At 38.2% G+C, this 17139-nt stretch overlaps 1 protein-coding gene across 1 annotated transcript; it reads right to left on the bottom strand.

Annotated features, from left to right (window-relative positions):
- Positions 1-491: 491 nt before the first annotated feature.
- Positions 492-16010, bottom strand: tbata (thymus, brain and testes associated). Its single transcript, XM_082151170.1, has 9 exons — positions 15971-16010; positions 15483-15681; positions 12338-12499; positions 10895-10989; positions 9966-10136; positions 8392-8473; positions 7017-7152; positions 4394-4428; positions 492-690 (listed from the first exon to the last, which is right to left on the bottom strand). The coding sequence occupies exons 2-9, from the start codon at positions 15676-15678 to the stop codon at positions 641-643; spliced, it is 927 nt and encodes a 308-aa protein (XP_082007296.1). The 5' UTR covers positions 15679-15681; positions 15971-16010; the 3' UTR covers positions 492-640.
- Between the last annotated feature and the right edge of the window lie 1129 nt (positions 16011-17139).

Raw genomic sequence — 17139 nt, 5'->3', positions numbered from 1 at the left:
ATCAATATTGTTTGGACTATGACATGCAGCAAGAAATAGTTTATCCAAAAATGAATATTAATATAAAAAACGTTTACTCACCCTCTTTAAGTCACTATTCACTTCAGTGAAAATCATAAGGAAGAAAGTCATATCTTAAACATTATGAAGGCGAGTAGTTTTCAGTTTCAGTAAATGATGACAGAATTTACATTTTTGGTTGTATTGTTCTTTTAAATTAATGTTGTTGGCTCAAAATAATGTTATTATCAAAGAAAATGATTACCTTATTCCAATTTATAAATTGTGATTCCAATAACGCAGCATATATATATTCTAGTAGAAAGTATGAGTGCAGTTCATTTTTGTGTTAAATTGCTTTTATGAAATCTTGCATGAATTAAAATATTAATTGAGCTGTTAAGTGTCCAAATCGTTTGATTTACTGCCCGACTCATGGCATCACACACGTGACTCCCACAGAAAATAAATTAAACAAACGCGTATGCAAATACCTGTGTATGTATATGCTTTATTAGCAATAAATGAAAACTTAACATTGCATTACACTATGATTATTACAATAATGCAACTGCTAAAAGAGCAAACTATTTCAGTAACATGACATTAATATGATGCTGTGCTGATGATCGCAGCGGTGTTACGTGTCTTCTGGGTACAGCGTGAGAACTTCTGCCTCTCCGATCCGCTCTAGAACAGAAAGAAATGCTCAGAGAAAATAACATAACATTCTGAGAAGATCATGAGAACATCCTGAGAACATCCTGAGAACTTTCTGAGAACATCCTGAGAACTTCCTGAGAATATTCTGAAAATTTCCTGAGAACATTTTGAGAACAACCATAAAACCATTTTGAGAACATTCTGAAAAATTCCAAGAACATCTCGAGAACACTCTGAGAATAACATAAGAACAACCTGAGAACATCCTGAAAACATTGAGAACATTTTTGAGAACATTCTGAAAACTTCTTGAGAACATTCTGAAAACTTCTTGAGAACATTTTGAGGACATCATAAAAACATCCGGAGAACATTCTGAGAATATTCAGAAAATTTCTTGAGAACATTTTGAGAACAAGCTGAGAACACCCTGAGAACATCATAAAAACATCATAAAAACATCATGAAAAACATCATAAAAACATCCTGAGAACATTTTGAGAACAATCTAGGAATATCATAAAAACATTCTGAAAACATCCTGAAAAATCCCAAAAACTTCCTGGGAACATTCTGGGTACATCCTGAAAAATTCCAAGAAGATCTCAAGAACACGCTGAGAATAACATAAGAACAACCTGAGAACATCCTGAAAACATTCTGAGAACATATTGAAAAATTTCGAAAACATCCTGAAAAATCCTGAGAATATCCTGAGATCAATCTGAGAACATCATAAAAACATTCTGAAAACATAAAAAAAAAAAAAAATCCTAAGAGCGAGAACATTCTGACAATATTCTAAAAACATTTTGAGAACATCCTGAAAACATTCTGATAACTTCCAGAGAACATTCTGAAAACATCCGGAAAATATTTTGAGAACATTCTAAGAATATCCTGAAAACACTGAAAACATCCTGAGAGCGTGACATAAATGATTTGAGCAACTCAGAGCCTCAGTCGGGGCTAATTCGACTCGCTCGTCATTTAGCTGTAATATCCGTTACTATAGTAACCACAGACAGAAGCGCTCGACACGGCTTGTTTACCAGCATCTGACCTCTGTGTGTGATGGACGATGTTTACTTGATTCCAGCTTCTTATACAACTATTTTCAAAACATCTTATTTATCATGAAATAATATCATATACAGACTCACCTCTCTATTTTTAACATCAAACAAGTTCTCTCTACGAGGTGAACTGCACTTAACGTCAAATTATATCACAGCCATCATTTACTATTTGATATTACTAATCATTCTAGACTAGAGGGCCTAATATATCTGCTGTAGGAGCACACTGGCATATGTCAACCAAAACAAGATTTTTAACTTGTTTTGAATCAGTTGTTAAAAGTTTATATGGCTACACAACGTCTCTGTTCCAAAACATATTCATTAAAATGAGTCCATCCAATTAAAAATGGATTTTACCCACATTTCTGGCTGCTGCTTTAATGCTTATTAGAATATTATAGAGCATATATCCTTCAAGAAGACAAAACCATAATGCAAGGCTGAATGTATGACAAAGCCATAACCCAAGATTGTATGAATATACATATAATTCATTCAATACCAACTAAATGTCATTAAAATAGTTCTAGTTCCATTAAATTAGACAAATATTATTTTACCCTATTTACACCAAATCAGTCGCTTAAAGGCTCCATTTACTTTCCTTAAGGCTGGAAAACTTTTAAAATCTGAACAGGTTTCAAAACACGAGGCATATAGACTTGCTGACTTTGTAAACGGTTACAGAGGAAAACATCCTGCGAACATTCTGAGATCATACTGAGAACATTGAGAACATCATGAGAACATCCTGAGAACATTCTGAGAACATCCTGAGAACATTCTGAGATCATACTGAGAACATTCTGAGATCATACTGAAAACATTCTGAGAACATCCTGAGATCATACTGAGAACATTCTGAGATCATACTGAGATCATTCTGAGAACATCATGAGAACATCCTGAGATCATACTGAGAACATTCTGAGAACATACTGAGATAATTCTGAGAACATTCTGAGAACATACTGAGATCATTCTAAGAACATTCTGAGAACATCATGAGATCATACTGAGATCATTCTGAGAACATTCTGAGAACATACTGAGATCATTCTGAGAACATTCTGAAATCATACTGAGAACATTCTGAGAACATCATGAAAACATCATGAGATCATTCTAAGAACATTCTGAGAACATCATGAGATCATACTGAGATCATTCTAAGAACATTATGAGATCATCATGAGAACAATCGGAGAACATTCTGAGAACATCATGAAAACATCATGAGATCATTCTAAGAACATTCTGAGAACATCATGAGATCATACTGAGATCATTCTAAGAACATTCTGAGAACATTCTGAGAACATCATGAAAACATCATGAGATCATTCTAAGAACATTCTGAGAACATCATGAGATCATACTGAGATCATTCTAAGAACATTCTGAGAACATTCTGAGAACATCATGAGATCATCATGAGATCATACTGAGATCATTCTGAGAACATTCTGAGAACATTCTGAGAACATCATGAGATCATACTGAGATCATTCTGAGAACATTCTGAGAACATCATGAGATCATTCTGAGATCATTCTGAGAACATTCTGAGAACATCATGAGATCATACTGAGATCATTCTGAGAACATTCTGAGATCATACTGAGATCATTCTGAGATCCTTCTGAGAACATACTGAGAAAATTCTGAGAACATCATGAGATCATACTGAGATCATTCTGAGAACATACTGAGATCATTCTGAGAACATACTGAGAAAATTCTGAGAACATCATGAGATCATACTGAGATCATTCTGAGAACATTCTGAAATCATACTGAGAACATTCTGAGAACATCATGAGAACAATCTGAGAAAATTCTGAGAACATTCTGAAAACATCATGAGATCATTCTAAGAACATCCTGAGAACATCCTGAGATCACACTGAAAATATCATGAGAAGATTTTGAGAACATTCTGAAAACATTGTGATAACATCCTGAGATACTGAGAAGATCCTGAGATCACAGTGAAAACATTCTCAGAACATTCTGAAAACATCATGAGAACATTCACAATTCTATACAATACACTAGGAAATCTGATCAGGTTTCAAAACAATAGGCATCATAGACTTGCTGACTTTGTAAATGTTGACAGGAAAACGTGTTTCATTGCTAGGAGACGCATGACTAACGAACAATGTGTTCTAAAATCGGATCAACATGTCATGTTTGATTACCTGCACCTGAACGGATTCACAGTCTGTGATCATCAGAGTCTGTGTTCAGTGAACGCTGTGATTTTCTGTGAAATTTGTCAACTCTGACCTACTGAACAAAATGTGAGTACGAGTGTCGGCTCGTTCAGACTGCAAAAGTAGAAGGCAGACACTTTTGTTCCAACTCCACTCACTCAACCCAAGCTGTGCCAGGTGTTTTTAAGCACACCTGAAATTAAACTCTCCAGAGGAACACTGGTGTAGTCGGTAAACAGTCAAGAAGCTTACTAGGTTTTGAAACAGAGCCAAATCAAGTTTTAATAAAAGCGAGCACGTGAAGTCATGAACTCGAGTGAGCTTAGCTTACTCTCTCACACTGACAAACAATGGTGTATTAATGCCATCACATGACACACATCAGTGGACAATACGTCTAATCCAGAAACTCAGAGCGGAGAACCTCACCTGGTTTGTCCTGTAATGCCTCCGCCGGATATGAACTGTGCAAAACAACAGATAATAAACATTCAGAAAGCCTCATAATGATAGTCATATGATCACATGCTGATAAACACTTTAGAATATTGTTCCATCACTGTTAAATAACTGCACATGAACACATTATTAACATTCTACTAACTAACAAGACACTATAATTAACAAATTCATAAGTAATAGCACTCAACTGAATCTAGTGGTTCACTATTAGCTATTATCTGTCAGAATCTAAACATTACTAGTGATTTACCATGATCTTCACTTTACACAGCCCACTGCAAAATCAAGATATGTTTACTTGAGAAGCAAAATTGCTTCAGATGACTTGTTTCCTTAAACTAAACATCCCAATTACGTGAGTTTTTGCTTAAAACAAGAACAAACATCAGAAAAATTTACTTAATTCAAAGGGAAAACATGATTATTTTCTTTCTCCACTGGCAGATATTTGTTATTGTTTTAAGCATAAACTTAATATTAAAATGTTTAATATTTATACTGATACATTTGTCAGAAAACAAGACTTAATATATTATGCCATTTTTCATCTTGATAAATGTGTTTTGAGTTAAGAATGTTTAGATATTTGTCCTAAAAAAAAAAAAAAAACGAAAATACTTAGTAAGAAAATCATATTTTGCAGTGTAGAATTAATTATGCATTCACATTAACTATGAAACTGTATGTAGTTTCTTAAAATAACAGTAGTTACTAATTAGCTAATAGTGAACTACGGAGGGCTTTAACTTACTAATTTGTTAATCAGAGTTTATTAGTAGTTATTACACAGCAAAAATGATTTTTTTCCTCAGTATTTTGTCTTGGTTTCCAGTACAGATATCTAAACGTTCTTAAATCAAGATACATTTACTAGAGAAGCAAAATGACTGAAAATATTAAGTCTTGTTTTCTGAAAAGAATTAGACATGTTTTAGGCATAAACCCAGTTAAACGATCTATATCTCTGCAGAGGATCTGAGATTCACAGATGAGGTCATTAAAATGACACTGTTATGATAGTTTGATTATAAAGTATATTTGAAACTCTATATACAGTAGATCTGACTGTGAGACCAAAGTTTGAGTGAATCCCTTTTCTTTGCCTGACACATTGACATTACAGCACAGAACGGCTCTTTCTGTGTTATCCTGAACATTGTATAAGCACTCGTTTCATGTAGAACGTAAGAGAGGCCGTCAGGAGCGAAAACGTCACGGACTTTTGATTTTCCCAACAAAAACAAGCCGAGTCCTTCACATAAAAATCAGGCTTTCATAGACAACCTAGGAAGTCGAGGGATGGTCTCATTTTTTTAAGATTCCTTACAAGCTGTTCACACATTGGCCATAAAAAAGCAAAAAAAAGTATTAATATTGATACATTTTTCAGAAAACAAAACTTTATGGGCCCTATTTTAACGATCTGAAACGCAAGTTTCAAGCATGAAACGCAAGTAACTTTGTGGGCGGGTCTCGGGCGCTGTTGCTATTATACCGGCGGGATAAATGACTCTTGCGCTAAAATCTAAAATGTGTTGGTCTGAAGTAGCTTCATTACTCATAGGTGTGGTTTGGGCATAACGTGAAATAAACCAATCAGAGCATCATCTCACATTCCCTTTAAGAGCAGGCGCGCTTGTTCCATGGCGGATTGCTATTATAACGGCGGATTTGCCAGACGCACGCCAGGAGCGGTTCACAGCCGAGGAGACCGACGTTCTCGTCAGGGCCGTAAAACACAGAGAAGTGACATTGGGGATGTTGAAACACACCCACATTAGCTTCGGTTAAACAGGCATATTATAATTTGGGAAAATGTGTAAGCTAGATTTATGCCTATTTTTTCACATCTTCATGAACACAACAATGATTTCCCTCGTGTGGTAATATTTTTCCTTGTAATAATGTATGATTTTCTAAAAATGAAAACTGCTGCTTCTGTGTAGATGAGAGAATCAAAGTGTATCCGCGCTGTGCTCACGCTACATTGATTATGGCCAAGCATGCGCCCTTAAAATAGCATCTGAATAACATGCACAACGCGCCACTGACTTTAGACTAGATTTCTCCTGGTCAGTGGCGGAATTTGAAACTGCAAAATAGCACCAGGGAACGTTTGCACCGGAACACGCCTCCTCTTTTCGCTGAACCCCCCCCGGGAGCGCAAGTTCATTCCCTAATTTACCGATGTGCGTCTGTGGAGGGAAAAGTCCGCTGTGCGTCGGGTGCAAAATAGGAATGAAACATGCGTCGCTGTACAAAGTCAATTGCGCTGGGTGCAAGATAGGGCCCAATATCTCATGCCATTTTGCATCTTGTTAAATGTACTATAGTCAACATTTGAAGTGGATCAAAAAAGTTCATCAAAGTTGTCCTGAGACAAGAATGGGTACTGTTCAAAATTCATGTATAACTTTGATGAAAGGTTTTGATCCACTTCAAATGTTGACCACTATATTTTGATTCAGGAAAGATATTTGTACTAAAAAAAGTTAGAAAAACATGCTTTAAAGTGTAGAATGTTGATATCGCATTACGCATGTATTCATTAATGATGGAGCAGGATTGTGAGAGATCAGTAAAGGCTCACCTGGTGTTTGTGAGGAACACGTGATCTGGCAGATCTTTAGACGTCACGGGCAGAAGTGCAGATCCAGAGGTGTGCGGGGTCACAGAGACGGAGTCGGCCATGGCTTGCTGGAGTAACCCCTGAACCAGCTCTTTCTCTGACACACAGACACATGTAATGAGCCTTCATTAGCTCTCATCTGCAGACCTCTGCTCAGAACCTGTGCTGACCTGCTGAGTTTGGACTGCACGGGTTTTTCTTGAGGATTTTAAAAGGAGGAATATCATAACCAGCTTGAATGAACTGAGGCAAACGTGCATTTTTTCTCTCATTAAAATATAAATGCACACAACGTGAAACCTAACAAACTGTAAAAATTGAGTAATCTGCACTATTTGTGCACTACGCCTTTGCTACTCATGCAGAAAAGTCAAGTTAATAAAGTGGAAAGACAGAAAATAGTAAAACAAAGCAAATACATGATTTTATTAAAGCCGCAATGCACTCTGGGAAGCAGCATCGTGCTTGTAGCTCAGGATAATTAGTAAAGAACACTCAAATTTCTAACCCAGTCTTTCTTTTTAACTTGATTTATTTAACGCACTTAAATCTTTCTAATTTCAACTTGTCAAATTCAGCTGTCATACTCAAGTTATCTACACAAAGTTTTATTAAGCTTTAGAAACTCAAAAATGAAGCACTTTAAATGCACATTTTAAGGCCTTCCTCAGGGTTTCTAAGTAATGTAATCTTATTGCCATTTACATGTTTCTTTATCAATAAGGTGCAAACATGTGATGCATGAGTTCACAAATTGTCATTTTATTAAATTAAATTTTCCTGGCTCAGAAGTTATCTTTGGTGGTAGCTTACACACATTGATGCTTGAAAATGGTTCATTACATAATTGCAATGAAATTATTGGTTAAGAAATTTACAGTAATTGCATTTTATGTTTGCTTAAGTTATTTTTATCAATACAAACAGTAATCAATCACAAAACCATGGTCAATGTTCCTAAGGAGTGGTGAACCGTCTTACAAAAGCAACAGAAACAAGCTGTTCTCCGTCAAATGTGCAGCGCACAGATAAAGGTTGGGGTTATAATGTTCAGGAACAGGGTTATAAATAAGTTTTAACCACTCTGAGTTCATTAGTCTTAGGAAGGTCAAACAAATGAGTTGTGGAAATGTGGAACAAACTAACGCAGTTGCGTATTCTGTGGGCGGGATTATTTAAATGAGTAACATTTAAACGGCAAGATAAGTTGAAAAGGTGGAAAAGCAGAATAGGAGCCTTTAAAGGTCTTCAGATGCTCTTCAAAGCAGACTCTGCATCGGGCAATTATTTGGTTAACGGCTAATAAATCTAATCAAATGAAAGGACAACTCTTCACCTCTGTCACTCGCCAGCAACAGCCAATGCTGAACCATGGAGAGAGAATCAGTCTGCAGGATCTGACACAAGAGCTCCAGCACCTGAGAGTGTGTGTGTGTGTGTGTGTGTGTGTGTGTGTGTGTGTGTGTGTGTGTGTGTGTGTGTGTGTGTGTGTGTGTGTGTGTGTGTGAGAGAGAGAGAGAGAGAGAGAGAGAGTGAGTGTGTGAGTGTGTATGTGTGTGTGTGTGTGTGTGTGTGTGTGTGTGTGTGTGTGTGTGTGTGTGTGTGTGTGTGTGAGAGAGAGAGAGAGAGAGTGAGTGTGTGAGTGTGTATGTGTGTGAGAGAGAGAGAGAGTGTGTGAGTGTGTATGTGTGTGAGAAAGAGAGAGAGAGAGTGTGTGAGTGTGTATGTGTGTGAGAAAGAGAGAGAGAGAGAGAGAGAGAGAGAGAGAGAGAGTGTGAGTGTGTATGTGTGTGAGAAAGAGAGAGAGAGAGTGTGTGTGTGAGAGACAGAAAGAGAACACTGATATCAGCAGCTTATTCCAACAAGACAGGATAAAACCAGCTAACCAAATATTTAAATTATGAAATATTAATTAAATATTTGATTTGCTTATTAAATTTCATTGGCATGTGTTCTGTTTTCATATTCGCCATATCTTAAATTGGAAATTAGCAAACAAGAAGAGCGTGAGGAGCTGCGCTCTGAATGGATTATTACTGCATATTGTGCAGTGTAAAGATGATGGACTGCGTAATATTTTCATGTGATGACGATAAACATTTTAAATAGTTGCAGGCTATACGTTTATCCAATTTGGGGGTGAAATATAAACTTTTGGTAGTATGTTCAAACAAACCCAAGAAAAAGATGATCACTATGTACAGTTTATAAATCCAGCCTGATCTGGTCATCTGGTCTTAACGCTGATCCTCCCGCTGCTTTCAGGCTCGTTTTACAGTGGATTTGACCACTTCTTTAGATGGTCAAGCTGGTCTTAGCTGGTCACCTGACCAACAGCTAAAACCAGCTCAGACCAGTTTAAACCAGCTCAGACCAGCCAAACAACAGCTTGACAAGTTTAAACCAGATCAGACCAGTTTAAACCAGCTCAGACTAGCCAAACAACAGCTTGACCAGTTTAAACCAGCTCAGACCAGCCAAACAACAGCTTGACAAGTTTAAACCAGATCAGACCAGTTTAAATCAGCTCAGACCAGCCAAACAACAGCATAACCAGTTTAAACCAGCTCAGACCAGTTTAAACCAGCTCAGACCAGCCAAACAACAGCTTGACAAGTTTAAACCAGATCAGACCAGTTTAAATCAGCTCAGACCAGCCAAACAACAGCATAACCAGTTTAAACCAGCTCAGACCAGTTTAAACCAGCTTAGGCCGGTTTTAGCCATTTTTTCCAGCTGGGAAAGGAAATAAAAATGTAGTGTATTGCATTGAGAGTAAGCGTATCAAACATATTTCTGTTTGGTATTTTGTTGTTCTCAGTTTAGCCTAGTGCACATTCACTGAACAAACTTTGTGAACGTGTTCAGAAAGCACTTGAAGGAAAACAATCAAGAGCAGGTGTGTGTGACCTTGATCTCCACTCCTTCCAGCGTGTGTGTGTGCCGTCTCTGTAATCCCAGACGCTTGTGTGCCGTCCGGCTGCTGCGCTTCTTCCCTCCCCAGGACGAGGCCGGGATGATCCGACCGGACTGAGCCGAATACTGAGTCTTCCTGCGAGGAGCTTCCTCATCTCGGGCTTTCTGGGAGTTTATTCACAGACAAACACTTCAGTACTCAGTCTAATCTCATGAGATGCTCTGCTTCATTCAGCATCATCTAACACAGGGGTTTTCAGTCTCTTACATGAAACTAATCCACAAAATATGAGGGACCCTCATCCGAAAAATTTAAAAAGTCAACTATATATTTTCCAGTATAAAGATCCAATTTATGCTGTGAAAAAATATAAATATGTCTGAAATATAATTTGGAAAATGTTTCGTTAATTAATTCTGCTCATTATAGCACTGCACTGATGCATTATTTATGTATTTGCTCATTTATTCACTTATTTTCTTATATTAATCAGATTTTTCTTGATCTATTTTTACATCTCATTTTTGAAGTATTTTGCATTTTACCCCAAGCCCGTGTTAATATCTGACCATGTTACAGTCTGAATAAACCTGATTTCCGACAGTCTGTTGATAAATCTGTATCGTGTGTAATGTGCTGAAAACTGTTCTCCTGGTTTTGCGATGCATGACGAGCCGATGGGATTTAAAAGCTGATGTTTGATGTGGGTGTTACATTTATAAACTGTGGCTTTAAAGCTTTGCGTAGAGCGTTGGTCTTTACTGCGGTACTGAGCACTGCACACTTCAGACGAGAAGTTTCAGCTCGCCTCCTGATCATTTGTTTGTGAACATCATCTGTGCATCACTCAGTGTTTCAGTCATTTGTGAAGCCCTACAGTAAGTGAAAGCCTGCTGAAGCTGAGAGGTCATAGGTCAAGTACCTCTTTCTTGTCACTGTGGGTCTCAGCGGCCGCTGAAAGACTGACTTTAGTCGCCAGATCCTTCAGTTCCTCACGCCAGCTTTCAGAAATCAGTGCTGTGGAAAGACAAAGATGGATGATGAAGAGACAGAAGCAAGAAGAAGAAAAAGGGCAAGAAAACAAGCAATGATGATGTACAGGTGAGGTGTTACATTTGATGTACCCAAATAAAAATGGGGTAGGATTTTTTTTTTCTTGCAGATTCAAGTTAATTTCACAAATAATAATAATAAAAAAGCCATGTTTAGGATGAATTAAACATGAAATTTTAGAAAAACTGAAAAACATACTCCAATAATCTTTTTTCAAGCCACAATGCATGCTGGGAACTCGTGCAATATTGTTTTAAAAAAGCATTAAATACAAAAGTTTAAAGTTCTAAATTAAGCCTTGAAATCTTGACAAGCAGTACTTGTGTGTATGTATATATATATATGGTATATATAAGGTCAGTCACTTAATGGCCTCTTCAATGAGCAAATAAGAAAATATCTAGAACTGCTTGTCAAGATTTCATATATTATTATAATTATTTATTTTTTACTTAAAGGTATTCATGGTATTCATAATGTACTGTATATTGCAATGCACTATATATTTTCATAAATAATTGTGACCAGTTAAAATGTATTATAATATCTGCATCTAGAAATTGGTTATTTGTCATGTGTTTTAATGCATTATACTTTCTAAAGGAGTAACATAAACATTATAATGTATTATAACGGTGGGTTACAATTATTAATGAGATCATAATGCATTATAATGTGCATTACAAGGCATAAATAATGCATAAAATACCCTTATAATGCATTATATATAAAGACTTTAACTAAAGTGTTACCAAATATTTGTTTATCCTCTGTTGTAAAAATAAAGAGTCTTTATTTTGTTTGGAGTTTCAAATGTTGTCTTTTCACTTTTCACTCAAAACTGTTTTAAAACAAAAGATTATTCATAAATTATTATAATTATTATTATAACAATAAATGTACTATAATAAAATTACAACTATACATTTTTTTTAAATTAATTATTAATTGAAATAATAATTAAAAAAAACTCTCAAGCATTCAAAACTCAAACAGTTTAAGTATCACAAATGAGATTTAGAAGATTTTCAATGAATAACTTAAGTGCAAGTCTGTTCACACACACACACACACACACACACACACACACACACACACAAGTACTCTTTTGAGCTTGACAGCCTGTGGATATTCAAACTAAACTAGCATCTCTTGTTGTGCTCCTGAATAAAGAAAGTGACGTGTGTTCAGTGCAACATGATTAAATGATGACAGAAACTGGTGTTTTGGATGATCTGTTCCTGTAAGACACAAAAGCATCGCATAAACCCGTCCGTGTGTGTGTGTGTGTGTAATCCAGTGGTTTCTGTACCTGCTCGCGGTCCGGAGCGATCCGAGCCGATCTCAGGTGTGAGAAACGCAGATGAACGGCTCCCACTGACACACACTTGACTTTTAATGAGTGGATGTGGACAGAGAGGAGTGAAGCCGTACCAGTCGTCATTCACCATACACACCGGCTTGCCGTTCAGCCCTGCGGAAAGAAGAGAACGTGTGCTTGAGATGTGACTTTCATCGCTCCTGGCCTGGACTCATGCGGCGTAACACACACTGAACGCCCGCTGTTGCTGCAGGATTATTCACAGGATTAAAGTCAGGCTTTAATCAGATGCTAAAGGAAATGATCACAGGTTCTTGGAGGCGGAAAGTTATCAAATAATCCAGCTGTGCTGAAGGTGCATGAAGGCCTGGCTACGATGTGTGTGTGTGTGTGTGTGTGTGTTGATTTGACGCAGTTGCACATCATCAGAGCTTTGCATGAATTTCCATGTAGAACAAATGTGATCCGAGGCCTGTGTGTGCCTGATGTTACAGCGATCTTAATTGCATTTCATGTTTCAGGCTGAATTAGTGAGTTGTTGGCAGAATAGAGAGGGTTTTCAAATACAGACCTGCACATATTGACACTTCCTCGCATTATGTGTGAAAAATACTGTGTGATCAGCCGCGTTTGTTCACAAGGAGGTAAAAGCATATCTGTGTATGCAGGACTTCATCATTAAAGTCACTCAAAGAACAGATTAATATGCTGCCACTGACTGTCCACATGTGACGGGCGACAGGGCGTCTGAGAGATGCGGATCCTTTATGAGGATAATAAGGCCTAAAACCACACACAATACTTTCACTGTCAGGATTCCTGCTATTATCCTCTGATTCTCGAGGGCTGTGACAGCATGATAAAGGAGTTAGAAATAAACATGGATAAATATTTTCATCAGGCATTTACCTACTGCTTTTATTACAAAATATATTCCTCCTCATCTTTGACAAATCTAGTATTGAACTTTAAGAATTAATGAATGGCTCCATATATATATATATATATATATATATATATATATATATATATATATATATATATATATATATATATATATAAGGCTTCGTAGTGGCCGTCATCTCTGTGGAGGAAGAAGAAGACATCTCGCTTTTCTGATTATATTATTCACACACGAAGGGAAAAAGTACAAATCCAGTTGTGCAGTGACGTTCAGTGAGCTGTAATAAAATCCATATATATATATAAGAAAATCTGTGGAGCTTAATCATATTTTTCATATCACACATGCATTAAATGTAGTAGTCATTTTGTTTTGCTGGTGTTGCTGAACCTATACAATGAGAAATATGATCTAAAAATCTCAGTGACTCATTCTCATTTGTTAACATGAACTAACAATCCGTCCTCCGGATGAGACGTAAAGAAACCGAGGTCCTGACTCTCTGTGGTCATTAAAAATCCCACAGCATTTCTCGTAAAGAGTAGGGGTGTAACCCCGGTGTCCTGGCCACATTCCACCCATTAGCCCTTACCAATCATGGCTTCCTAATAATCCCCTTACATTGAACTGGCTCTATCACTCTCTCTCCTCTCTCCACCTATAGCTGGTGTGTGGCGAGAGCACTGGTGCCGTTGTACTGTGGCTGCCGTCGCATCATCCCAGTGGATGCTCACACTGGTAGTGGATGCTCACACTGGTAGTGGATGCTCACACTGGTAGTGGATGCTCACACTGGTGCTGGTTGAGGAGAGATCCCCTGGTATGACTGTAAAGCGCTTTGGGTGTACAGTAGTACATATGAAAGCGCTATATAAATGCCTCATTCATTCATTCATTCATTCAACAATGAACAGCATTTGTGAATCTTAGATCATGTAAATTTCAACATTTACTAACACATTTTTAAATTCAAAAGTTTCTCAGCGTCTGCTTTCAGGCGTTCCTGCTTGTGTCTCTCCAGCGCTGGAAAGATTTACTAATATTAACGCGGGACTGTAAAGCTCTTGCCTGATCAAAACCCAGTGATATTCCTCTGACCTTTTCTCTTTTGTAATGTCTCTCAGCCATCTCTCTTTCTACAGTTAAATCTCCCTCTTTCTCTCTCTTTCTCTCTCTCTCTCCTCCCCCATCATGAGTGGACACGCCCCCTACTGCTGATTGGCTCACTCTCTCCTCCCCCATCATGAGTGGACACACCCCCTACTCCTGATTGGCTCACTCTCTCTCCTCCCCCATTATGAGTGGACATACCCTCTACTGCTGATTGTCTCTCTCCTCCCCCATCATGAGTGGACACGCCCCCTACTCCTGGTTGGCTCACTCTCTCTCCTCCCCCATCATGAGTGGACACGCCCCCTGCTGCTGATTGGCTCACTCTCTCTCCTCCCCCATCATGAGTGGACACGCCCCCTGCTGTTGATTGGCTCACTCTCTCATCCCCCATCATGAGTGGACACGCCCCCTACTCCTGGTTGGCTCACTCTCTCTCCTCCCCCATCATGAGTGGACACGCCCCCTGCTGCTGATTGGCTCACTCTCTCTCCTCCCCCATCATGAGTGGACACGCCCCCTGCTGTTGATTGGCTCACTCTCTCATCCCCCATCATGAGTGGACACGCCCCCTACTCCTGGTTGCTCACTCTCTCCTCCCCAATCATGAGTGGACACGCCCCCTGCTGTTGATTGGCTCACTCTCTCATCCCCCATCATGAGTGGACACGCCCCCTGCTGTTGATTGGCTCACTCTCTCATCCCCCATCATGAGTGGACACGCCCCCTATTGCTGATTCACTCACTCTCCTCCCCCGACACGACTAGACATGCCCCCTACTGTTGATTGGCTCTCTCCTTCCCCATCATGAGTGGACACGCCCCCTATTGCTGATTGGCTCACTCTCCTCCCCCGACACGACTGGACATGCCCCCTACTGTTGATTGGCTCTCTCCTTCCCCATCATGAGTGGACACACCCCCTACTGCTGATTGGCTACAAGTGTGTTGTGCTGCTCAGCTTGAACAGCGTTTCTCAGAAATCACGGCAATTATGCACATTTTCACATATGCTCAAAAAGCTGGGTGACACTTAACAGATTACAAACACAAGCATAAACCCATTATGAATGGTGCTTCAGAACAGTATTGACGCAAGTCTGTGTCCCCGGAGCGGCTCACCTTGCATATGCCTGACTCTGTGTGGATGAGGATTGTGTCTGGAGAAGAAGGAGTGATGGCTCAGCGTCCCGAAGCGAAGACTGCCTCTAGTGGAGGTCCTGCTCGTGCTCGCGCTCTCAAACACGGGCTTCTCATGTTGCTCAGACTCAGGACTCTTCTGCAGATCTCCATTCACTTGCTCATCTGACGTCTCCATTATCTCTGCAAGGGAAAGTCCAAGGTCATGTTAAAACATTCCAAATGCTCGTTCCTTTTACAGCAGCAAAATATTCACCAGTTAAACAGGCTGAATACAACACACTGGAAAAACTGCTTCACTCGCAGAAGGAAATGCCATGTACTTTAACAGACAGAACTTCATCATTTTAGCTCTTTAAACACACAAAACGTTCTCTTAAAGATTTTAGAAGTCTTCATACATGCATTTAGTTTTGAATATGTAATATACCTCATTTATAAGTACAATTACTTTATAATGCTCTGCTCACCTCAGTTCACTGTGTTTCTTCTGGTGTTTGCTGTTGTTGCTTGGAGACTCTGAACAAAGAAACCCTGAAGCTCCAATAGCAGAGCAGACACCACTAAAACACATCGACCTTCTCAGTTTGCATTGTTTTAAGCAACTTAGATTTGTCCTGAGTTTAAGTAAATGCATTAACCTTTAATTTTGCGCTCTGAAACACACTGAGGCTCTTCTAATAGCTTATGAAACATACTTTTTTTATGTTATGTTATAAGAAATCATGGTAACATATTAGTTAACTAACGAACCTTATTGTAAAGTGCTACCGAAATGTAAAGTACAAACTAAATAAATTACAACATATTTTACATGTTGCTTTTGTTCTAGATTTTGTTTTGTTGACATTATGATCTCCGCGAAGGCCAAAATAAAGACAGTAAAGTTTGGAAAGGGCTAACGCACAAATGGAGATTAAATATGGATTCGAGGGATGTTCATTCAAAAATGGAAACCACTAAAACAATCAATTCATGAATATAAACTAACCAACGCAATAGCATGACCAGTTCTGAAGGCAATCGCGCTCCACTGGTGTTCGTCAATAACACTCAGCAGGAACATGATGTGTGTCTTACAGAAGTATCATCACCACCACAGATATTACAGGAGGAACAACAACTGTAATACCCAATTATCCAATTCTGTGATAAACCGACCCATGCGGACTGAATGCACACGAATAACTGAAAATGTCAAAACAGCTCAACCATGAAACCCAAGTTATTTAAAGAAAATTGATTGATGTTTGTGTTTGTATGTATATACATGTGTGCGTGTGTGTATGTATGCACAAACTCATGCAGTTTATAAATATGACATTAAAAAGTTGCCAAAAAATCGGATATTATGGCCTAATAGTCGAAATTATAATTTATGACATTAAAAAGTCAAAATTGAAATTTACGACATACTAATTCATAATTTTTACTTTATCATTAGACATTAAAACAAAAAGTCGAAATTATGACAGGCTACTAGTCAATTAGGCTATGACCTATAGAAGTCGAAATTATGACAGTCACACAGAAAAAAGAAAAGAAAAAAGAAATTACGAGACAAGAGACTCAATATGTCATAATTTCGACGTTTTATCATTACTATGATTTACTAAAGCATGTTTGTTTTTTTACGAGG

Source organism: Leuciscus leuciscus, assembly GCF_965113295.1.
Source record: "Leuciscus leuciscus genome assembly, chromosome: 21".
NCBI classification, from domain to species: Eukaryota; Metazoa; Chordata; class Actinopteri; order Cypriniformes; family Leuciscidae; genus Leuciscus; species Leuciscus leuciscus.
The sequence above is the reverse complement of the archived record's forward strand: the minus strand, read 5'-3'. Positions and strand labels throughout refer to the sequence as shown.

Bases quoted from the DNA above. Each gene is read 5' to 3' on its own strand.
- tbata (XM_082151170.1), bottom strand. From the start codon at position 15,678: ATGGAGACGTCAGATGAGCAAGTGAATGGAGATCTGCAGAAGAGTCCT. The intron at 7,153-8,391 runs GTGAAGAGTTGT...TCTGTGTGTCAG, and splicing joins GTTGCTGGCGAGTGACAGAG to AGAAAGAGCTGGTTCAGGGG. The intron at 4,429-7,016 runs GTGAGCCTTTAC...TGTTTTGCACAG, and splicing joins GTGTTCCTCACAAACACCAG to TTCATATCCGGCGGAGGCAT.